The 26,015-nt window shown below is 37.0% G+C and overlaps 1 protein-coding gene and 1 pseudogene across 1 annotated transcript; one reads left to right on the top strand and one right to left on the bottom strand.

Annotated features, from left to right (window-relative positions):
• The first annotated feature begins 5,145 nt into the window (after window positions 1-5,145).
• LOC147390712 (RNA recognition motif (RRM)-containing protein) lies at window positions 5,146-22,220 on the top strand. Its single transcript, XM_086417176.1, has 4 exons — window positions 5,146-5,306; window positions 5,475-5,798; window positions 18,928-20,144; window positions 20,734-22,220. The coding sequence occupies exons 1-4, from the start codon at window positions 5,304-5,306 to the stop codon at window positions 21,974-21,976; spliced, it is 2,787 nt and encodes a 928-aa protein (XP_086273302.1). The 5' UTR covers window positions 5,146-5,303; the 3' UTR covers window positions 21,977-22,220.
• A 2,529-nt stretch (window positions 22,221-24,749) lies between these two features.
• Window positions 24,750-25,250, bottom strand: LOC147390711 (photosystem I reaction center subunit V, chloroplastic pseudogene; annotated as a pseudogene).
• Between the last annotated feature and the right edge of the window lie 765 nt (window positions 25,251-26,015).

Raw genomic sequence — 26,015 nt, 5'->3', positions numbered from 1 at the left:
GATCCACAATTCTTCAACTTATAAACTAGGGCTAGAAGTTTTGGAATGAGCTGATTTTTGGTGTGGATGATCTCTTCACTGTAGATATCATCATCGCAAAAAATCAGCCCATTTTGAAGCTTCTAACCCATGTTTTGAAAAATGTTTCGCACAATGTTTGGCTCTCTTTAAGGCCTCCGAAAACTCCCCTATATATGATGGTGGTATAATTGTTGGTCCGCCACCCAATATGTTCCATAGGCTATAAATGTTGGGTTATAAGGATTTGGCTCAATAGCCATTAAGCATGGAGCAAATTATGTCCCAATGACTATTGTTCAAATATATTAGTTTGATCTTGAAATCTATAGGTTAGGATAGTTTAACAGTCGCCAAAGCAATCCAACTAAGAAAATCTATTGATTTCAAATCGATATTCTTGATCCTTAAAACCATAATCATGTTCTAATTGTAATAACATCAAATCATAGTTTAATTATGAGATTGATGATGGAATATCCAAATGTACAATCTTCTATAGTCAATTTGTTAAAATTGGAATAGGGAGATTCGAATTGCTTTAATAATTGAGTTTCATTGGACACTGTTCAAAGGCACAAACCACTCTCAATTATAGAGTTATTAGTTAAATTGGCCCTATTAGGGTGATGTTACTTACCCACCCAGTGGATCGACAGTATGTTGTCATCTCGATCCAAATGAGGGATTGCATTTATGCACTGGATCGCTCACTAGAGTGAATCTATAAATTAGAATTACTCTAGATTATTGAATTAACATGAAAACCAAAACATTATGTAATGAGTAAGTATTTTAATCATAAAAGTGAGTTCCTTACCGAGGCAAATATCCTACAATGTTCCTATGTTAACTAGATCAAATTTTAGGGATTGGCATGAACAAGTTTTATTTGCTTTTGGGCACTATGGATTTGGATTTGGCTTTTAAGAATTGATGAACCAGTACAACCTACAAATGAGAGTTCAGCTGAAGCAAAGGTCCTATTCGGAAAATGGGAGTGGTCGAATCGCCTAAGTTTTATGTATATAAAGATGATTATAACTAAGCATGTTCGAGGATTTATTCCATCGTCTACAAAGGCATGCGATTATCTCATATCAATTGAGCAACGTTTTGCCTCGATGGATAAATCACTAACGAGAACTCTCATGGCAAGTCTAACAACTATTAAATGTGATGGATTTAGTAGTGTGCAAGAGCATGGTCTTGAAATGGCACACGTCGCAACGCAACTGGAATCCCTAGACATGAAGATAAATGAACGTTTCCTTGTTCAGTTCGATCCATTTAAGATTTACTATAACACCGATAAACATAAGTGAACTCTTAATAAACTACAAAGTATGTGTGTGCAAGAGGAATCGCGACTTAGAAGTGAAGGAGGAAACGTTGTTCACTTTATATCATAATAGTATAAGAAAAAAAAAGAAAAAAAAGGAAAAAGGTAGAGAAAAGGCAAAAAGATTCACCAAATAAAGAAAATCCTGCACCCGGTCTAAATAAAGACAACAACAAAGTTGACAATGTGAAGTGTTTCTTCTGTAAAAAGAAAGGACACCTCCAAAAATACTGTTTGAAGTGAAAGAATTGGTTTGAAGCAAAGGGTAATAATCTAGCTCTAGTATGTTTTCAAACCAATATAGTTGATGTCCTTTCCAATAGTTGGTGGATTGACTCGGGTGCAAATGTTCATGTTTCAAATTCAATGCAAAGATTCAATTCAAGTCGGTATCCAAGTGGAGGTGAACAAAAAAGTTTACATGGTAAATTAGTTGGAGTTTAAAGTTCGAGCAATTGGTACCTGCAGAGTCATTTTAGTAATCGGATTCCAGTTCAACCTGAACAATACTTTATTTGTACCTTCTACATCACGAAATCTAATTTCCTTGTTTAGATTGGACAAAAAAGGTTTTTGCTTTCAATTTAAGGACAGTCGTTTAACTTTATATAGATGATAGTAAATGGTTTGGTACATGATATATGTGTGATGGTTTATACCAACTAAATTTGGTTTCAATATTAGAGAAAACTCTCATTACACTATATGTGAATGTCGGATCGAAATGTGGACCACTCAGTGAAAATTCCTCAATATTGTGGCACCGACGCTTAGGTCACATCTAATGATAGAATTACGAGGTTGGTGAAGGAGTGGTTCCCACCCTCGACTTTACTAACTTCGATATCTGTATGGATTGTTAAAGGAAAGTAACATAAAGTCAATAAGAAAGGTGCCACATGTAGTAAAAAACTCTTAGAGGAGATACATACTGATATTTGTGGGCCCTTCTCACCTTGTATTATAGGAGAAAAATATTTTTTCACCTTTATCGATAATTGCTCATAATATTGTTATGCTTATCTACTAAAAGAAAAATTAGATGTACTTAATGCTTTTACAGTATTTTTGACTGAAGTAACTAATCAATTATATAGACAAATCAAAGTTGTGAGGTCAGATAGGGGAGGTGAATATTATAGTAGACACGTAGACCTGGGTCAAGTTGAAGGCCCGTTTGTTAATTTCATCAAATCTAGAGGAATAGTTCCACAATATTCTACAATGGGTGCGCCTCAATAAAATGGGGTTGCTGAAAGACGTAATCGAACCCTTATAGATACGGTGTGAAGTATGGTTAGTAACTCCTCATTGTTTGAGTCATTATGGAGTGAAGTTCTAAAGACAACAATGTATATTTTGAACGTAGTTTCTGTAAGGCTATTCCTAAAACTCCTTTCGAGTTATGGACTGACAGGAAACCTATGTTGGGACACTTACACGTTTGGGGTTGTCTCGCATCAAATTATATAATCACATGAAACAAAACTTGATCTCAAAACCGTTAGTTGTTATTTTATCGAATATTGTGAAATGTTAAAATGCTATAGATTTTATTGTCCTATATATCCATAACATGAGGATCGTTGAAAATTGACTGTTAGATTCTTAGCAAATGGCAACGATAGAGGGAGTGCTCGACTGCGTAATGTAGTATTTGAAGAAAATAGAGCATTGATACCATTATTGATATCTTTTGGATGCATTTTTGCCACACATGACATCATCTATGATAATGTGGGACAACAAACTATTGAAATTGAACCACTCCATGAAGAAAATGTTACTATTGAATCCGTAGCACCATTTCTGGATGTTCAGAAAAAATCTCATAGGGTAAGAAGGTCTGAAATTCCGGATGATCACATGGTCTATCTATAAGAATCAAAGTTTGATGTTGGAATAAAGAATGACCCGATAACATTTTCATAAGTCATTAATGATGATGGTTCTGATAAATGGTTAGATCCAATGAGAAATGAATTAAAATCCATGTATGATAACAAAGTTTTGGACTTCGTTCAATTACCCAAGGGCTTTAAGGAGATTGGTTGCAAATGGGTATTCAAAACTAAATGCGATTTAAAAGGTACGATTGGATGATATAAGGTCAGACTAGTTGCAAAAAGATTTACTCAGGGAGAATGTCTCGATTATCACAAGACTATCTTTTTCGAATCTAAGAAATATTCATCCATAATCATTTTGGCACTAGTGACTCATCATGGTCTTGAATTACATCAAATGAATGTGAAAATGACATTTTTGAATAGGGATTTAGATGACGAGGTCTACATGAAACAATTGAAAAACTTTATTAAACAAGATGATGAATAATTAGAACGTAAACTTAAGAAATCCATATACGAGCTTAAATAAATTTCTAGACAGTGGTATTTCAAGTTTAACCACATTGTAGTAACATTCGATTTTCAAGAAAACATCGCAGATTGACATCTGTATTTGAAGGTTAATGGAAGAAAATTTATCTTTTTGGTCCTATATAGTGATGAAATTTTGTTTATTAGTAATGATTTGAAAATGTTGCGAGAGACTAAGACTTTTCTCTCAGAGAATTTTAAAATGAAGGATATGGGTGCAACTTTCTTTGTTATTAGCATTGAAACCTATCAAGATTGGATCTGTTGATTATTGAGACTATTGCATAAAGCTTATATCGAAAGAATTCTTGAGAGGTACAATATGAAGATGTGTCCATCAAGTGATGCACCAATGGTTAAAGGAAATAAAGTTAGCCAAATCCAATTCACAAGGAATGAGATAGAACAAACGCAAATCAAGGACATCCCTTATGCCTCAACTGTAAGGAGTCCAATGTATACACAAACTTGCACTAGACTTGACGTTAGTTTTGTTGTTGGATTGCTAGGCATATATCAAAGTGATCATTAAATGGACCACTAGAGAGTTGCTAAGAAAGTCATGCGTTATTTACATGAAACCAAGTATTACATGCTCATATATAAAAGTTCCAATTATTTAGAAGTAATTAGATATTCCTACTATAATTATGTCAGGTGCTTGGATAATAAAAAATAAACATCTGAATACGTGTTTATTCTTGCAAATGAGGCCATTTCGTGGAATAGTGCAAAATAGACATGTGTAGCCACTTCTAAAAGAAAGGTGGAGTTTGTGGCTTGCTTTGAGACCATTACACAAACAATTTTATAGTGGAATTTTATCGCAGGACTCCGGATTATCGACATCATTTCGAAATCACCGATAATTTATTGTGATAATGCCACAACAGTGTTTTACTCCAAGAATGACAAACAATCATGTAAGATGAAACATGTTAGAGTAAAATACTATTTTGTTAAAGAACGTGTTTTGAAATATCAAGTGTCCATATAACATGTCCTGATAGACCACATGATTACGAATCCAATGACCAAAGTCCTATCGACAAAGACTTATAATGGCCATGCATGTGAAATGGGTCTAAACAAGATTTAATTTGGTTATTGATTCATGTAATAGATACTAATACGATCATATTTTGATGTTTATACTTTTACTTTACCATAATGTGTATACATTTATATTTGGTATTAGTAGTAACATATTAGTCTCCCATTAAGCACAAAATTAGACAAAACCACTTAGCATAGTGATACATGGAAGAAAATATGTCATGTAAGGATGTATGGGCGTTATGATTCACACTAGTGATTTTGTTTAATCAAATTATGATTTTTGAAAGACACCAATCTCTAGGTAAACAACCGGTTGACTTCAGAAGGATTGATGTGTTGTTAGTAGAAGTTTGTGTGCCAATAGAATCTATCTAGTTATAAGATGATACCGTCGTCATAGTTCCTATCGACTGGTAATTGTGTGGTCTCTCGCTCTCAAATCTCATCACATCACATCACATTCTACTTTCTTCAAAATTGCTGACGAATCCAATATCCACACGATGGTTAGTTCATCCCTAATTTACTCCGAATCTCAAATTTCTGAAACTTTATTTCCTCAATTCAGTTAACTCGTTATTTTTTTAGGGTTAGGGTTAGGGTTTTTGTCTTTTTTTTTTTTTTTTTTTTTAACTAGAAAGAAACTGGATTAATAATGGCTGAGCTTGGTGTAGATCGGCCGAGGAGGAAGAGAAAGAGAAAGAGAGAGATATCGGAGGGACTATTCTCCTCCAAGATCGGAAGATAAGTCGGGGGCGCATCATCACGGGGGGCGAAGAAATGCGCCACCATCGCGGCACCTCTGGGTCGGGAATTTGCCTCACCACATATCCGAGAGCGCTCTTTCAGAGCAATTTTTGCGATTCGGAGAGCTCGAAAGCATCGCCTTTCAACCGGGCCGCAGTTATGCCTTTGTTAACTTCAAAAAGGATGAAGACGCCATTATAGCAATGAAAGGACTTCAAGGCTTGCCCCTTAAAATCGAGTTCGCTAAGGCGGTTAGTTGTGTCAAATCTCTCTATCCATCCGGCTTGATTCGATGCATTTATATGTATTTTTTGTTTTTTTTTTCTTGTATATTTCGGTATTATACACTATAGTAGTTTAGAATTTGAACAACTAAGGAGACCAATAAAATGAGAATCGTGGATCGATTAACAAAATTAACCAAGTTTTGCAACCGCCAACGAGGGAATATGATAGCGATTTATGCATTTGTGTTCCAGGAGATAATTTTTTTTAAAAACGAAGAAGCAAAGAGAACAGAAAATCGCATATAAAACACAAGGATTTACATGGTTGGGCATTGTGACTATGTCCATGGATCAAATAAAAAATCCAATCACTATCTCCTTTTGAGTTTTACAGCCCTAGAGATCTGTAGAAAAAATAGGCGCAACGAAAATGCCTCTCCCCCAAAATGAGAAAACCCTTAAAAAATTATTACACAATTGCCCTTTCCATAACCCTAAAAAATTTGGTCCGACCCCACAACTCAATGTACCCCCAACAGAATACAATACATTTACACAACAATAATCAATTTCTCCTAATGCATGATTTGAACGTCTCTGTGTTCTTATTAAGGTTTGAAGCTGGCACTTCAGAGAACAAAAAACTGGTTAAAAGGTGCATGGTTTTTTGAGGATTATGTTGATGGTCAAGAAACACACCTATTCACGAAAATTGGCAACATTAATCCAGGAAGTGTTGGGACCCATTCATGCAACAATGATTCCCATTATCATGTTTATCGATGTTACATTTGCTTTGTAATATTCATATGAAGCATCTTTGCTTTAGGATTTTTTTTATTGGTCCCGCAAGGCTATTCTGTATTGTGTTAAGAAGAAACACATTTTTTATATAAGTAAAATGAGATTATTGTAAAAAGCTTGTTGAGATAATCAACAAAGAACAATATATGAAGATACAACCAAGATAACGTCCCTTACACTACCCCCAACGATATTCCAAATTCTATCCCAATGAACTAAAAAGTCTTCAAAGAAAACTCCCATGAACTTTTTAAATAACTTACACCAATGAAATTATTAGTCTATGATTGAAGTGATGATGTCATGGAACAAAAGCTTCTTCCCTTCAAACATCCGGTGGTTCTGTACCTTCCAAATCCCCCAACTGGCTGCAAAAGGGATTATACTCCATAATAACCTTTTGGAGCAATGAAACGAAGAACCTAAGTCCAACCTTAAAGAAGAAACACAAATTGTATGAACACACATCTTAGAGCTGTTACAAAAAAAAAAAAAAATTCTTTTAAAAAACAAGAAATCTATTAACAGTTACCAAGTTAAGGAGAGAAAATATGAAGTATCTTACTGAAGTGGCCTTAGTGGATTTTGATTCCTTTTCGGTTATCACTTACCTTGCAAAAGAGGGAAAATTTTGTGATTCATTGACAATTGTAGATAATGCTTAAACTTAGGAATGTGTGATGCCTGCATTTGATTTCATTTCTGGCATGTGTGATTCCTTAACATTAATCAAGGGGAGGAAAAATCTTAATGATTCGTAGAAAGTGAAAATAATCATCTGAGTCCTATTGTGATGAATAGGGATGATACTGACATCTTTGTTGGGCCAATATAGATTAAAGATTCTGGTGGAACAGAGGAAAAAGAAAATCTATTGATAAAGATACCCCCCCTCCCCCCAAGATATATTTCTACTCACGCATGTAATGCAGACACGGACATGACATCTTCTCTGTGGGTCTCACTTGGATTAAAAATTCTGGTGGACCAGAGGAAAAGCAGTTTATCAATTGAAAATGCTCCCCCCCCCCAAGTTTATATTTCTACTCACCTATGGGACATGGATGTGTGTGCCATTGTTGAAAACATACCGACTCCAAAACTCAATAAGCCCACATCTCTGTGCAATTTGTTCAGTATGTTATTCTTGACAAATTTTTTCTCCATGTTAAATATGAAATTGGGAAAATTGTATTTAAATTAGTTGATGTACATAAAAATCATAACTTAACAAACAATATAATAATAGCTGAAATCAAAGCATATGAAAATAAAATAAAATTTGTTTGGAAAAGTGTGTGGGCATGAAGTCGATAGCATGGATATTGTAGATATATCTGCTGGTTTGAATTGGTTAAGTCTGTCAAGTGTTAACTTTTAATCCATGAGCCAAGTCATCTCCAATTGATGTGCAACAAGTCAATTGTCACTCTTCCTACATTGGGGGACTCTATTTTGCAATTCTCTCATTAATAATCCTTTTTTACTATTTAAATAAATGAGAAAAGGGAGTTGATCACAAACCTTTGTAGGTTCACTTAAAGCCCCAGGAATATGATGTTTTATTAACTTGGTGCAAGATCAGACCCATTCCATTAATCCAGGCAACTTTGTTGTTTGAGTATCTGTTTTCCTTTTTATCGATGTGAATGGTGAAGCACACTTTACATATAATATTGCTATGTTCTCCATTAAACATCCATGCCCTTGTATTCTTTAGTGAAGGCACTTACTTCCTGGTTAAATATCTTCTTTTATATTTTTTTTAGTACTTTCCCATCTGTGTTGGACTCAAAAGGTATAAAAAAACTAAGAACTAGACTTCTGGTTCCCTATCTGAGAAGTACAATGTGCAATTCTAATAACTGAAAACGAATTAAACTAGCTAAAATGAAATAAACCATGCATTGATAGCATACTTATTTTAAGTTATAAAACAAAGAATACCAATTTGGAGTTATTTTTATGAGGAAATTATTAAAGAAAGAAGTAAAATTAGGAAGGGTCTTTCCCTGTGTACATAAAAATTCATTGCTCATGTATACGACGAAGCAACACTAGTTATTGTGGTTCTCTTTATTACATCCTCCTCTGGGGTACTCTAGTGTATGCTATTTCATAGATGCATTCCTCTTTTCTCTATTGGCACAAAATTTTCACATTGTACATATAAGAGCCAGAGAGTTCAATGACAAGATAATAAAGAGCCCATGCTTCTGCACCCCCCTCTGCACCACTAAAATAAAATATGCCAATAAGAACTCCACGGTGTTATATGGTAATTGGACTGCCAAACAACTTTTCCCCAGCTATCCCCTTCAAACTTCCACCACAAAAATAAAATATTCCAATAAGAACTTCATGATGTTCTATAGTCGTCATTGGACCGCCAAACAACATTTTAATATGATCATGTGATGTACACGTTCAAAATATACGACATCTGTATGGGCACAAGGTTTTGTATTGTATAAGAACCAGCTTTGTAATGCTCCTAAGTTCTTACATTCATGGAAAACCACTATAAGAATGAGCTTTGATACTTTCAGCTCCTACGTTGGCACTTGGGATAGCTTCTAGGATCTATAAGATAGAACTAAGAATCTTTCTATTGCTTCTGAAACCGAGGTAGTTGAGAAGACTTGAGATGAAGAATGCCATTGGATCTTCACCTTGAACCAAATGTAATTTACAAGCAACACAAATTTAAGTGGTTGGACTTGGAGCAAAACACCTTATTTCATTATCCACTTTTGGTCGATCTCTCTATTATGAAGCTTTGATTTATTAGCTGCAATTTAAATATCTTGAACTAGGAAAACTGATCATGAAGGGTTAATGGCACACATGTTGTGGATTCCAGCTAGCATTATTTTAAATTTTATTGCCAATAATATATTTCCTAGTCTGTTCATCTTTAACAGCTCAGTCTTCACCTTATTTATTCCTTTTTATTGTTTATTCATAATGTTTCTCCACTTCTTGATAGACAACTATATGAGCATTAATGCTCATGATACAACTATTTAAGCACCTGTACACATGATATGAAAGAAGTGTTTCACTTGTTATAATTGGTTCATTAAATCTATAACTATCAAGCAGTGTATCTGCGATTTCTTTTGACCAGTGTGATCATAGTAGTTAAGAAAGTAAAAGAACATGCTATAAATGAACAACATGAATCACACCCCACTAGATGCAAATTATCCAAGCAAAAAAGCCCAACATAAATCTCGTCCGCCCCTATTTCATGTTAAGGCACACATTAACAAGCAATGCAAAAAAATTCATGCGCATTTATGTGAACGGAAGACAGACAGTAAATTCTAAGGTGTGTTGAGATGCCTTGATGGAAGCAACTTGATTAGTCCACTTCTTTTAAATTTTAAAGTCCTTCAATTTATAATTTTTTGGAGGTTTTTGGTGTGCATGAACTGTGAAATCCATGAGCTCTGATGGTCCACATAACCCTTAATGGCAGAACCATTCTCATTATTTCAACTTTCTGTGTACTTTTTACTTCCATTAAAGTGAGTTTCCCCTAATATTCCCTTGGTGATGATGCACAAAACCCTTGCAATATTCACAATCTGACAACTTGCCATGGTCCAAACTAAGTAATTTGGAGGGGAAGCTTCTGATATAAAAACAATCATATATACAAAACCCTAAAATATCACAGCAGGAGAAGATCGATAGAACTCTCTCTATCGGTACCTCAGCACCCTCTTCTCTGCTCAAATTTGTTAGTTGGTTTGGGGAAGAAACTTATCTGGCAAAATTTTTAAGAATAGACATGCAAAACCAAGAACGCATACGATGAAGGTTCTAAAAGAGCGAGAGGAAGAACAAAGGAAACATTGATTGAGGTAGTGAAGGTTATCAAGATATAGATTCACATGTCAAAGTGGATATACCAAAATTTACTAAAAATAATAACTAGAAGAAGTTATGGACTAGGACCATTTGAACATGGCTGAGAGAGTGTTCAAGTACCTAGAGCTACTTGATAATAGGAAGTTCAAGCTAGTGGCTATCAAATTGAAGGGTTATGCTTAATCATGGTGGCAACAAGTTCAAATGACGAGGATTTAGTATTAAAAAGAAACAATTCAGACCTGGCCCGAGATGCAAAGGGTGATGCAAAGCCAAATCCTTCCTCTCAATCATGAGGAATTGTGTTTCAATAATACCGAACACTAAAACAAGGAGGTAGAGTAGTTTATGAATGTACGGATAATATCTACAATATGAGGACACTTGTGCAACTTCCTGAGATCAAGACACGAGTCTTCGATTGGAATTTTGTTTCAATTGTGCCAAGCACTAAAACAAAGAGGTAGATTATTTTTTTAATAAGTAAAAGGATTTTATTAAACATAAAAAGTGTGGTCGAGCTGACCAACCCAACAGAGAAAAATTGAACACAACCGACAACCACCCCAACACATATTACATATCTTCAAGATTACATACCTACTTCCATCTCCCCACAAAATCATAAAAAAAAAACTCCCCTAACTGAACACTTTACACAAAATAAATAAAATAAAATCCCTAAAATCGAGATAACTAATTCTTGCACATAATGTTCAGTACTCTAAATCCTGTTATTTCTTTCTTTCCACAAACCCTAACAAAATAGCGAATGGAGCAAGGCTCCATAACGTTCTCATAAAAGATGAGAACCCACTCCCGTATTGTAACCAATATTGGACCAAGGATAGATTGACTGAGGAAATCACCCAACCACTCCAAAAAGATCTAGACAATGTGATCATATCTTCTGAGCCAAGGAACGACAAATAAGAATATAATCAACTACCTCTTCTCACTCATTACAAAGATAACAAAATTTGGCCCATAAAATCGTCTTTTAATTAACTAATCAATGGTAAATCTTTTACCCAAAGGCACCAATCACATGAAGAATGATTTTTTAAAAGGAACCTTAGTACCCCATAATATGACTGTAGCTAGAAAGGAACAAACATTTTTCTGCCCCCAACGAGTAATAAAATGATCCAACAGAAAATTGACTTCTTGAGCCCCTTCCCACACTCTACTATCTTCTTGATCAACCCAAATCAGAATTATATCAACACAATAGCATGAAATAGCATTTCCCACAACATCGTAAGAAAGAAGAAATCGTCTGCCCTTCTTTTCGAGGTACCACAAAGAGCTTTGGATCTTGGTCTTTGAGAGAAGCCTTCCAACACCAACAATCTTCTCATAAACATACCCTATTACTCCTAATTCCTAAGTGCACTTTTTTTCTAAATACCGGAAGAACGTTCGACAGCCCTTTCCAAACACCAGACCCATAAGATCTATGAGCACCATCACCTCCCACCCCTGCATTTTCACCCCAAACTTCTTAGCAATAACATGCCTCTACTGTTACCTCTGTAAATATAACCTAGGTTTTGCTGAAACTCTTTAGGGTTCTGATTCCCATTTTGGTTATGCTAAAATGAGTTTTGTCGATAAGCTAAGGAAGGGTCATTATGAGACCTATTCAAGATAGGGATGGTATCCCAGACTCTGTTGGGGAAGGAGAAAGCTCAATCAGGAAAATAAAGTTTAAACCGAGGTTAAGAAAAGCAGTTGAAGTGTTGGAAAAAGTTACGAGTATATTTTTTCTTAAGGCAAACAAAAGTAGATGAAGAGGAAAGGGTTGCGTTTGTATAAATGGTAGTTGAAATTTTGTTGTGGAATGTACGGGGCTTGGGTGAGCTTTTGAAGAAGGCAGTTGTGAAAGATCAAATTCGGTCTCATAAACCCCATTTGGTTGTTTTACTCGAGACAAAGATGAGTTCTTTGAATAACAACCTTGACCTTGATTTACGGGGTATAAGCTCAATTAGGTGGATTACTCTTCCAGCGATGGGTTTTGTACGGGATATAGTGATCTTGTGGGATGCAATTGGTTTGTAGTCAAGGATCATTTATTAGGGGCCTTTCTCGTGCTAGTGTTGTGTAGAAGTGTCAGAAAAGATTTGTCCAGGGTGTTCTCAAGAGTCTACGAGTCTTCTTTGGATTGGGAAAGGAAGCAACTTTGGGAGAGCTAGGTATCCTGACTTCCCATTCAAGTAGATCTTGGTGTGTCAGTAGTGATTTTAACACGATTAGATTCATTTCGGAGAAGGGGGGGGGGGCGGGGATCTTCTAAGGGCATGAAAATTGTTGCAAAATTTGTGAACACAGATGAGTTTGGATTCCTTGGTGGGTAAGTGTTTCACTTTGTCTAATAACCAATAAAAACCAATTCTAATATGAATTGACAGATTTCTCACCCTCAAATTGAGAAGAGCCTTTTGGATCAGTTATCTAGTCAGCGTTACCAAGTTCAACTTCAAATCACTCTCCAATCCTTTTGGATGTCGGGTTAATCTTGAACCGACAACATGTGGTTAAAGCACGCAAGCTTTTCAAAGTTGGTGGCGTTGTGGTGGATCTCCTATAAAGTTGATTCAAGGTCGGGAGTAAGGTTTAAGGAACAATTGAAGGCCTAAAAATCAACTTGAAAGTGTGGAACAAAGAGTGATTTGGTCGGATTGAGGTAAATAAGAAGTCCATTGTGGAAGAGATTTAAAGGATTGGTAGGGAGGGAGAGGTTGTTGCAAGGGTTTCTGGTAAGGAAAGAGTAGCTAGAGTTAATCTAAGAACGGAGTTGCAAAAGATTTGTCTTTATGGAGGAAATTAGTCGGAAACAAAAATCCCAGATGAGTTAGTTGAAGGAGGGGGACAATAATTCAAAATTCTTTTCACCGAGTAGCAAACTCTAATAAAAGGTGCAACTTTATTTCGAAAATCGTTGTTGATGGGGTTTTGGTGGGAGACAAGGCCAAGATCAGGGATTCAATTGTGGGGTTCTATCAAAAACTCTATTATGAAGAGTTTGAGAGTAGGCCGGTTTTGGCCAACTTGGGGTTCGATGTTATTTCTTCAAATATTGAAGGATTGGCTTGAAAGACCGTTTGGAGAGGAATAAGTGTTCCAAGCCATATGTAATCTCAACGAGGACAAGGCTCCAAGCCTGGGTGGGTTTCCTTCGACTTTCTTCAAATTTGGGTGGGAAACCATTAAGGAAGATTTGATGTTGGCCCTGGAAGACTTTCTTTGAAGGTCGGTTTTAGATATTGGGCCCAATAGTACTTTCATCTCGTTGATTCCAAAAAAGGATGGGGCTAAGGAGCTTTTGGATTTTAGACCCATAAGTCTAGTGCATTTGGTGTACAAAATCATCTCAAAGCTACTGGGCATCGAGAATGAAAAAGGTACTGTTAGACATAATTGAGAGAGAGTAAGGGGTTTTTGTCAAGGTCATCAAATTTTGAATGGGATTGATGGAAAATGAATGCATTGACTTAAGGAAGAAATTAAGAAAATTTGGTGTAGTTTGTAAAATTGATACTGAGAAGGCATACAATCATGTTAATTGGAATTCCTTGTGTTATCCAAGAAGTCGTAGGGGCTTTGATAAAGGATGGATTGGGTGGATTAAAAAATATGTATCCACAACGTCTCGATTCTGGTCAATAGGTATCCAATTGGTTTTTTCAGAAGCTTTAGAGGGTTAAGGCAGGGCAACCCTATGTCCCCCTTCCTCTTCAACATTGTGGTGGAACTGTTGGGTAGAATGATCTTGAGAGTAATGCAATTAGGGTCTTGAAGAGGGTTTGGGGGCGGTTCCTTAGGGTCGACACTCTCGCATTTGCAATTTGCGGATGACACTCTCATATCCTTAGATGCAATAACGGATTAGGTTTGCCTTTTTGAAGGGTATCTTGGGTTGTTTTGAAGCTGTGTCTAGTTTGCCCGTCATTTCGAGAAAAGCAAAATCTATGCGGTCTGGCCTGTTCCAGATTTAAATGCTTGGGCGGACTTTCTAGGTTGTCAAGTTGGTACCTTGCCTTCCTACTATCTGATCCTTACTTTAAGAGCAGTTTATAAAGCCCTTAGCTTTGGGATCCAGTTGTAGAACGTGTAAGGAAGAGACTAGGAGTATTGAAGGCAAGATACCTTTCCAAAGGTGGTAAGCTAACACTTATCAAGAACACTTTGGCAAGCATTCTTTATTTCCCGTCTCTTTTTACAATTTCTAAGAAGGTGGAAGCCCAATTGGAGAAGTTGACCAGGGATATCCTCTGGCATGATCGTGAGAGGAATAAGAAACTTCATTTGGTCAACTGAAAGATTGTTTTTGGGACAGAGAAAAAAAAAGGTCTTGGGATTAGGAGGCTTAGGGTCATGAATCGGGCATTCTTGGGCAAGTAATTGTCGAGGTTTGGCATGAAGGTGGATGGCTTTGGAAAGAAAAATACGGGGAAGATCCAATGGGTTGGAGTAGTCGCTAGATCAGATTGCATTGTGAGTTCGAAGTAGGGAATGGTAACAGTGTCCCTTTTTGGGAGGATTGTTGCTGTAGCTAGATTCCTTTGAAATATGCATTCCCAACTCCGTTTACCCTCTTAAATAAAAAGAGGGTAAACAATAACTATGCTAGCGGCTCCCAGGCAAAAGACTCTAGGCTTTGGAAAGGGACTCATGACAAGCACTTCTCTTTGAGCTCCTTTTATCAATCACTAGAAGGGGGAAGGGAAGTAAATTTCCCAATAAAAGATATTTGGCATCCTTTGATCCCATAAAAAATTTCTTGCTTTGTTTGGACTGCATCCTTGGGCAAACTTTGGCTTTGGATAATCTTAGGTCTAGGGGTACGTTTGTTGCAAACTTTTGTTTCTTATACAAGGCAAGTGGGGAATCATCTGACCTCTTGCTCATTCATTATTCTTTTGCTACCTCGGTGTAGTCTCATTTCCTTCCTTATTCCACCTGTCTTGCTGCACCCCCGGGTCTTTCTTTCAGCTTCTTCTTAGTTGGAGGGCCAAAAAGTTGTCTGGTATAGAGATGTTTCTTTGGGGCTTAGTTCCTTATGCCATTTGTTTGGACCTATGGAAAGAAAGAAATGAAAAGGATTTTTTGACGAGAAAGAGTAACCTCTTCAAGATGTGATTTTTTCTATAGTTGGTTTTATACATTATTGGTGTAACAAATGCAGAATTTAGGGGTTTTTCTTTTGAGAATTTTTTGTTTAGGTGGGATCTTGTTTGTGACTAGTGATTGTAGCTTTTGTACTACTTTCTTCTTGAGGCCACCTTGACTTCCTTTAATAAAGCTTTGACTTGTCCGGAAAAAAAAAATCACTGAAGGTGGGGTTTCATTTAAGTTTTGAAGTTCATTCAAGTGTGATGGATGTGAAAAACATATCTTAGGAAGAATTGGAACAGAGTTGATGAAAATGGTTGATGGAGGTAGAAGGAACCAATGCTGTGATGAAAATGGTGAAGAAGACAATGTATTTTAGGAAATAGAGTTAGGGACACGAATGGTAATTACGATTTTGAAGATGTGTAATTTTGTAATTATGTAATTATGAATCATTATTTTGACAAAAATTTTACTTTTCGCAAGAGCAAATCTCCTAAGCCCATATTTGTTACTCTGGAAAAAAAAATCTGTTTTACTCTTTGCAAGAACATATCTTGGAGCTCAATAAATGATCTAAACGCATGGAAGAGTACTTCTAGCTCCCTATTGAATCTAGAAGTATTCCATGAAGCTAATCCAAACGTATACATAGAATCAACAGAAAATGAAGCCAAGACAAGAAATAACAATGGGAAATGGATTTGATCCACAAAAAACAAAACATTACCTCAACCCTTCTTTCAGATGAAAATATTAGGAAAAAAAGAGAGGAAAATGGGGCAAACCAAACAGTAAAAGATACCAAAAACATGGCTTATTGTTGCACTATGACGTCGACATGGCAATCACTCGAGAAGCTTCACATGCGTCATCCGCTTGTAGAAAATGCATCAGTGTTTTGTAACTGTGAGAACAAATATCAACTGATTTACGCATTTATAGCAACTACCCAGGTTGGCAAAATGAATCCTATTTCACCATTCAACTCTATCTCGATTACCCAGGTTAGCGTGGTCTTCTTGTTATTTAATTGGATCCAGCTAGAGTCAAGGTTTTGAATTTGAATGGTGTTGGGAATGAATTAATCTATTAATAAATGAAGCTGTTTTTCAACTGGCAATAGTTGAACGCTGTTAGAAGCATCAACTCTGCTTCTATGATTCTATCTATCGTACAATGAGGTAGTATATGTCCTTATTTATAACATCCAAGAAAGAGAATACAACTTTTCAGTTCTGAATTGAATCAAGAATTAAACTGAACTTGCATTATGATACCACATGACATAACTTAAGGGCATTACAGTCAATTCCTCGAAGGTGTTCTGTTTCTGTGGTGTACAGCTGTATCCCACGGACATACACATCCAATGCACACGCATGCATTTTTTTCCCATCTAGCTGTCTTTTGTATTGGAGTTTGACATATCTACTACTCCCTGTGATGCTAAGGTTGAATGAGATAACTACTGGTGTTCAGAAAGATCCTGTTGGTGAGAAAGATTGATTTCAGATTCTGACAGTTCTTCTAATTTTATTATCATTCTTTAATAATATTGTCAAGAACTCTTATTGGGTATCTAAACACTTGATGCAATGGGCAAGATGTTACAAGTGTAATGCTAAGTTTGTATGTGTATAAGCTCATCGGATATTTGCTCTGCTGTAAATATTCAGGCAACTTCTTTGTGATCCCCTTGTATGGTAGAAGCCAGAGTAGACGGGCAATACCTTTGTTTAGTGTAGAATTGGTTTTGTTTTCTTAGAAGAATTTTTTGGATATCTAGACCAGCTTTAGTTTATTTCATCTAGAATTCTTTTTATGCCATGGGGTTAAGATCCATAGCTCAGTTGGTTTGACACGTTGCAAAGCAACTTTGAGGTCGTGGGTTCAAGTCCAGCTTTCCCATCAAAAGAAAATAAAAAGAAATTTGTTTTCTTGCCCAACTTACATTTCTGCAATCTGTGATAATGAAGTCTGAAAAATATTTCACTTTTCTTTCCTGAATTAAAGAAACATAATTAATTCTGACTTGAAGAGCAGATATGGAAGATACAATTGTTGTTTAAAGTTTTTTTAGTTATATATGAATTACATAAAATCTGAGTTTTATGGGATGCGACCCACGGTTGCCGGTTTCAGGTAGAAACTTGGAAATATTATAGTGTCAGCTTGAAATCCATCTTTTGCTTCTTAATATCTTAAATTTAGGTTCTGATCTTCATATGTTGTTTGATGACTATTTTCATTTATTCTTTTTTAATGTATATTATACATTACATGCACACACCCGGACCTGTTTGTTTGCCTTCTTTAAGAGGGTAGGGAATAAGTCTTATGCTAACAAGAATTCACCTGATGACAACTGTAAAAATTTGACAGCTGTAAAAATATTTTTGCATCAGTTTGAAATCCATCTTTTGCTTCTTGTTATTCTTAAATTTAGGTTCTGATCTTCATTTGTTCTTTGATGATGATGATTATTTTCATGTGGTTTTGAAGATTACATAATAAAAAGGATATTTTGTAATTTTGAAAACTAACCAACGTGATTTAGGGATGCGGAATTGCAATTTTCTTGGTTTTTGACCAAAATAATGCTGATTATATTAAGTTTAAATGTTAAAGAGAGAGGGGGGGGGGGCGCATTTTTGGAATCCAAATTTTGGTGTCAAACCACGTCTACTCTGCCTTCTCTCATTACAATAATAAAGATATGTTCATGCACACATTCGCATGCCTTTGTTTTCCTTTTTGAAGCTGGCAGAGAAAAAATTATATGCTTAATGGGAATTCACCCAATGACAACTGTAGCAATTTTCCATGATAAATAAATAATATATAGGTTGGAATGCCTGTGGTCTTGTTGGTGTTTTTTTACTTATTTATTTTTTGGCTGAGATGTTGTTGACAATAATCACGAATAAACAATGTGGAATTTGGCTGAGTTAGTGGGTTCTCCCCACTTTAGTCCGGAGGACTTATATTGTAATTTTTAGTTTCCATTGGAGTTCAACTCTCAAGGAGTTTTTTGGTGCAAGAAGTTTATGTTGACGTCTATGTGTTTTTCCATTTTTCCTGTTTTCTGGGAGTAATCTTGATGTATAGACTTCGCTATTGTAGGCAGTTTCACAAGTGATTATACATATTTTGTTTTCTATGCTTCTTGTTCCTTGTTTGACAGTTTGATACAGTGCTGGTCCTGCAGGCTAGCTGAAAGGATGTAAAAAAATTTCATTTTCGGTTGCATTAGATGCTAAACTTCTGACTAATGGGTCAAAATATTAGTTTGAGAGCAAATGTTATCGGAGCGGGTACTTACTTATCTTGAGTAACTTTTGAATTACAGGAACGGTCGTTACCATCATCACATGATGAGGAGTACCCGCATCGCCGAGATGAAAGGCGTTCTGCCGACCGTGGAACTCCGTTATTTCAAAGAGACTCCAGAACACATCCCACTAGTCCCAAACCATTTTATCCTGAAAAATCTAAGATGGGTGATAAGAATGCGGAACCTAGTGAGGTGTTATGGATAGGGTTTCCAGCTTTCTTAAATGTTGATGAAATGGTTTTAAGGAGGGCTTTTTCGCCATTTGGTGAGATAGAGAAGATTACTGCATTTCAAGGCCGTAGCTATGCCTTCGTGCAATTCAGGAGTGTAGTGGCGGCTTGCAGGGCAAAAGAAGCTCTTCAAGGGAAATTATTTAATAATCCTCGTGTAAGTATTTGCTTCGCTAAGAGTGAACTTGGCCTGAATGATCATGGAAGGAACTCGATGAATGCCTCTTCATCTCCACATTTCAACTCAAACAGTCATCCTGGATGGTCAACCGAATTTCAACAAGACAGAAATTTTATGAATTCATCTGGAGAGCCTTACATGGAATCTCCTCGTTTGGTTTCCGGAGATTCTGGTGTCATTGGGTTCGGTAGGAAGCGTTCTTTATGGACAGGTGGAGTTGATACCTTTGAACCAATGAGGTTGCATGAGCCACGGTCCGAACTAGGTCCATCTGATGAAATCCATGTACGCCACAAAAGGGATTCCAACTGGCATGATTTTTCACCAGGAAGACTTCCTCAAAAAAGTTCATTTTATGAAGATCCTTCAGACTTGCCCGATGATGCTTTTCTCTCAAAGAAATTTAAGACGGGATCATTTCTTCCCGACAAAGAACTTCCCGAGTATCCTTTCTCTGATTCAAGACAAGAGAGGCAGCATACTAGCCTTTCAAGGAAATTCCTTGATTTGCCTGAACATGAGGCCTACGAGAAAAATGTTGGGTCTGGGTCTTCAAGCTATAAAAGGATCCCTGATCGCCCACCAAACTTTACCCGTATTCACGGGGAAAGAGATGAGCGTTGGAAAGCTGGCTCCGATAGGTTTGAAGCGGGTTCTGGTTCTTTACCTTCAAATCCTGTTAAGTGGCAAATGTTCACACCTGACTCACATCACTCTCCTTTGAATGAAGAATGGAAATGGGAAGGGACGATAGCTAAGGGGGGAACTCCTGTATGTCGTGCCCGCTGCTTTCCTGTTGGAAAAGTCTCGGACATCAAGTTGTAAGTCGTACCGATTTTCTTTTAAAATACATGCCCATATGGTTTAAGAGATTCTTCTTCCTCTTAGGTGATTATTTAGGTTTACATGCATGTTATCCACTTAAAACATGTATGACCTACCTATCCCAAGCTTGGCAAAACTAGGCTATCCACCTGCGCACCTTCCCACACCCATGAAACATTATTTTTTAGAGCTGCTATTGGCACTTCAACTTTTACTTATTACACCCCAATTTCTTAAATTATTAATCACACCCCTAATTAAAGATTAAAACACACCATTCAAACATTACAAAAGTTCGGTTCAAGTTATTACTCCACCATTACAAAGCATTATAGCACATTCAAACAACTTCAACAGTTGTTTATAATTAGATTAAAAGCCCATATAAAGTCCTAAATCTAACTAATACAAATTTAAAACAAGGAAAAAAAGAAGAGAGTTTCTATTGGCGCCCCAATTTTTTTACTTATTTTCATCCATTGACTTTTTCTTTTTATTCTAATTGGGTTGCCAATAGCAGCTCTCTTTTTTTAGCTGAGCAATGTTGCGTGCTACGGTCGCTTCTTGACACATCTTATGTTTCAGGCCGGAATTCTTAAATTGCACTGCGAGGACGGGTCTTGATATGCTGGCACAACATTTCTATCAAGCCGCTAGTGCTTGGATTGTTTTCTTTGTTCCAGAAAGTGATGCTGATATTGCATTCTACAATGAATTCATGCATTATCTCGGGGAAAAGCAGCGAGCCGCAGTTTCTAAATTGGGTGAGAAAACCACCTTGTTTCTTGTACCACCATCAGATTTTTCAGAGAAAGTTCTCAAAGTTCCAGGCAAACTAAGCATCTCTGGAGTCATCTTAAGATTCCAACATGCTGGTTCTGATTTTGGGTCTCTTAATCATCCACTCGAGGCAATGGATTCAAAGCTTCCATCTTTTCACGAGGATATATCATACTCAAAGCCGACAATATCACCTGACCTACGGTCAACCGCTTGGGGTGGTCAGAGTCAGAGCTACATCAACTCTTCAGAACCTTTTCCTCCATTGACTTCTTACCCGACATCAAGTAAACCTGGACGTGATGATCTTTATTCGGGAAATATTCCTGGATCGGCTTCTTCGACGTTGTTTTCTGGAAGAATTTCCGAATCTCTCAATGAGAGTAGTAGGTATTATCAGCCGACTCAGCATCAAAACCCTACACATCCATCAAACTTTTACCCTCACAAGTTGCAGAATTCAAATCCCGGTTCTGGAAATTTACTTCCCCACCAAGTATCGAATAATGTTGCTGCAGTCCATTCTTCCGAGGATACCAACACGAAGGATCATCTTTTTGGGAAACCAATGTTCATGCAAGAACCAAACTCTAGTCATTATACGCCTGGCATCTCTCACGTTTCTTCGTCTCTGACCATTCCATCGCTACAATCCGAACAACTTGCACATTTGGCATCTCTTCTTGGACAACGGCAGCAATCAGGAAGTGGACCCGTTTTATCACAAGAGGAAAAAGATCGTAAAGAATCAGAGCATAAATTTATATCATCATCTCAAAAGTCGTATTCTCAGAATCATGCATCTTCCTCTGATTCTTCAACATCCCAGTTCGGTCTAGTGCAACAGTTGATGCAACAGCAGACGTCGAATGCTCACATGGGTCCTCAAACTAGTCATGCGGAGATACAGAACGAGGCTCCCCAATCTCAAGGTGGTCGAGAAGAGACGGAAGCGGATCCACAAAAACGTCTCCAGGCAACGTTGCAGCTGGCCGCGGCTCTTCTTCAGCAGATCCAACAACAAGGAAAGACTGTTGGCCAACCCTAGTTAGTTCTAGTCCGGAGTGGGGATTGTCTCACATCCATTTCCTTGTGTGGTGGGAAAGCGGCGAATTAGCAAATACTCTTTTAATGAGTTGTTTAGTGTCGTTTGGAAGCAAACACTTTTCTGTTTAGATTTTTAATACTGATGATTAGACAGTGACTGTTTCTTGAAGTGAAGTGTGCTGCACAAGTTGAGAATGTATTTAAGGAAGATATGAAAGAGTTGCATGATTTATCATGCTTTGTCATAGAGTTTCATTGATTTATGGCAACTCGTGGTTTGTTATTCTGAGCAGTGATAACTGATGAGCAGTCACTAACCAGATGGATTTACATTGCGTCTCAGCCTTCAGATAATTTCGCCCTATAATATTAAGAGCGGAACAAACAAAAGATACCGGGTCACTTGGACAAGATTTTGAAAATATTGTACGAATCAATAAACTTGGCCCGGCCAAGTATCACTGGGTGCATGGTGAAATTAATTCCAGCCGATTTTTTAAATAATTTAGGAACGGAGCAGTGCTCCGTGTGCTCGCCCAAGCATTCATTCACAATATGAAATTGTTGTTGCCAAACTATCATTACAAGTTCGATAAAATAAAATATGTTAGAACAGATTGAAATTTTATGAGACGGGCTTCAAGGCATGGAAAATTGATCGATTGTCTTGATTGGCATGATAGCTTGATTGATTTTAGCAAATGGGCTTCATGATTGCAACCTGATAGTATCAATGTTCTGGTTCGATTCGTGACTTAGGTTTAGGACCTCACCCATGTTCAAAGGTTCTAGGCTTATGTATAAGCTACGCTTGTTGATAAGATAGAACAGGCTTCAGTTACCTCAGTATGCATACACTTATATACCTCTCGGTTTTACCTGATTAAATGATACTAATGCCCCAGTTTGGTATACCCAAGGTACGTTAATTGCATCCTTTTTGGGAGTTGGGTCTCATGTTATAACTATGGTGGCCTTTTGGGGGATATAGAATAATGTACCTTAGATGCCTAGAAACATCAAATCCAATATATGTAGTGGTGCGTGCATAGGGTAATTCATCACATAAACAAGTTTCCATTATATACCCAAAGATCAATTCGATCAATCATAATAAGCTTGCATCAATAATAAGCAATATCTTTCGCATGAAAAACCAAAAAATCCCAACTAAGTTGACTTGACTCATGGTTGTATCTTAGATTGGTTCTTTGAAAACCAAGTCGAGCCTTGATAAACTCGTAAGGAAGAGTAGGTCAAGAGTTCGAAAACCCACGAAGCAATGAATTCCTTGGGGTCGCCCTCTAGGGTCAGGTGACCCTTGAATCAACCAATCGCACTTAGGACTTTCCGAGGGGGCGGTGCGTGACTGTGAGACTAGTCTCACTCGATGATAAGCACACATACACACACAAAAAGAGTCCATTAAAAAAATGGTTCAACTGGATAGTTAAAAACTGATGGTCTTTACAAAATTCCTAATGCATGACAAACAAATCAGTTGGTTTGCTAAACCAAAATCAATCAGTTCTTAAAATCGAGTCAATTTGGTTTTGGGAAACTTTGCAAATGTTAACCGAATGTCCAAGAACACTGCTCATCATTAGGAATTAGTGGCAACGATGTGACAAATATTTGATAGATCAAAGCGAATACAAAAGTAGGGCCCTTACAACTGTCATTGGCTTCGGACCTTTATTCTAAAATTCAAAATACTTATCAGGATGGCTTTGACATTCAAATTATTGTTAGCGAAAGATACATTGATCCCATTGGGAGACATGATCAAAAGAATGACCCAGCATTTTGCAACGTTGGCAACCTAGAATTTGGTAACTTGGAGAACGTCAATTCTATCCAAGCTCTCAACTTCAACTGAAAAATCCAACCCAATCAAAAGGATCGTAGCATCTGTATTCCTAGAAACTTGCATGAGTGGGAAGATCTAACTTTCAGTCTTTCATTATTGCACAAAATATCGACACATCAAGTTGCATGTCACATTTACAAATTTAGAGAAACCCTCTAGAGAAGTGTATTGGCATGAAGTACTTACATTGTTCACAAATTTGATTTTGATGTAAAATATTTACTCTGTACCAGCATTCATAATCGCAAATTTTTTATGTTGGTGGATGAACCCTCCGTAATGACTTAAACTTCAATTCAACATAGAAAATAATTGATTTTGAATTTTTGTTGTAGATTCTGTTTTGGGGTCAATTTTGTTATGGGTAAGATGGACTCGAACACGACCTCAAATGTATCATATATTTAGGCCACAAAAGAATTTTGAATCCTAAATTCCTTAAATAACAATTCTACTCCAATGATCATAAGATAATCAATATAATGCAAACCATATCTCCTAAAACTAAGATTATTTTGTCCATTTACTTAACTAACATAAAACAAATGCAATATTTGGTCTTCGTGCAACATTTCTTGTGCATTAGTTAAAACATAGAAGAAACAAAGGTAGGTGATGCAAAGCAACCCAATATTGGATTTAATAAACTAAGCAAGCATGACATGTCAGAAGGCAACGCAATGGTATACCCAGGATTAACCAAAATCGTACAATAAAAATGCAAGCGAAAAACTAGGAAATATGGTCCAAAGAATCTCGATAGCTAGTAGTTCCATGAACAATCCTTTACGAGATTGGATTTGTTCGATAGTGGAAATGTCATAAAGCGTGAACCAACATCCATGATACAAAAACCAAAATCAAAATGAGGAAAAAATGAAAATGCCAACCATATTGGGTTCAATCAAAAGAACTTAGGATCATAGCCATTGCTCGAGGTTGCTAGTACGTAGTAAGCAACAATGTGACCTATGGAGCCCCAAGCGAGGACATCAACAATGTTGAACCCAACCGGGTCATTGGATTTGAGTAGGCTAACGTACTCTTTGGCACGAGTATCCCCGGCCTCGAAGTGGGTAATCCCATTTTGCTCGGGTAGTCCTTGTTTCGATATATTCTCGCGTTGAAAGTTGAAGAAGACGAACCTCCCGAGGAAAAGAGAAAGTCCAGTGCTCAAGCTGATGACTATAGATGGGTTCAAGAGTTCAGCTTTAGCTCCAAATTTAGAGTTGAATTTAGTGGAGGAGGAAAAGTGGGTCTTCTTGGTGAGAGCAAAGAGAGATGGGGAGTCAATAATGGGCTTGAGGGGTCTGAGGCCTTGGAAAGATTGATGAGATGGGGCGAGTTGTGAGTGTTTATGGATGGTGGGTGTGAAGGTTGGAGTGGAGAACAAGGTGGAGGCCATGATCATTTTTGATGAGTCCTGAGTGATTTTAGTGAATTTGATCTGTTTAGATATTGTGGTATTGGAAAGACATGCAGGAGATAGTGATGAGGGGAATGGAAGAATAAAGATTTTATTTGGTGAGTTGGGTGTTTTTGATTGGTGGGTTTTGGATAAGGGATTTTCAAACTACATTTGAAGTTTGTTTGGGTGGACCTTTTTGAAAGAGTCCTGATGATATGACTTGGCAGGTGGTGTACTCAATCGACTCCGTGACGTGGTTAAGTTCGGGATCCGTAAGTCTGTATGCCTCGGGATACACTTTATATGAAAAGTGCAATCGCGTATCCCAAGACATATAGATCTACGATTTCCAAACTTGTCACATCAGAGAGTCGATTAACTATGCCACCTGGCAAGTCATATTATCATGACTCTAAAAATAAATAAATTAAATAATTGAATTTTTTTTAACATCAACCCACAGTTGAGACTCTCCATCAACATGACCGTACTCATGTATTTCATGGCATTTACCATTTTTGGAAATAGTGAGATAGCTCCACCACCCCAATATCGCACTCTACGTGGACCCTTGACTCCATGAGTGGGGCTGTAAGTGACCTAGGCTTTGACCTTGTCTGGACTGGCTCAGTTCGCCTTGTACTGGATTTGGATATTACATGTAGGCCCGTTAAGTAATTGGTCCGAGCCAAGTCTAGCCGTCTACTTGAAGGGCTGCATTTGAGTTTTAACTATGTAATATTTTTTTTTATTAAGTGCAAA

This window comes from Akebia trifoliata, chromosome 11 (genome assembly GCF_017979445.1).
Source record: "Akebia trifoliata isolate Shusen 1 chromosome 11, ASM1797944v1, whole genome shotgun sequence".
NCBI lineage: Eukaryota > Viridiplantae > Streptophyta > Magnoliopsida > Ranunculales > Lardizabalaceae > Akebia > Akebia trifoliata.
Note: the sequence above shows the minus strand (reverse complement) of the source record. Positions and strands in the feature narration are given on the sequence as shown.

What these genes read in the sequence shown, in the direction of transcription:
- LOC147390712 (XM_086417176.1), top strand. An exon ending in AAATCGAGTTCGCTAAGGCG is followed by an intron (nt 5,799 to 18,927) that starts GTTAGTTGTGTC and finishes TTTGAATTACAG; the next exon opens with GAACGGTCGTTACCATCATC. An exon ending in AAAGTCTCGGACATCAAGTT is followed by an intron (nt 20,145 to 20,733) that starts GTAAGTCGTACC and finishes CTTATGTTTCAG; the next exon opens with GCCGGAATTCTTAAATTGCA.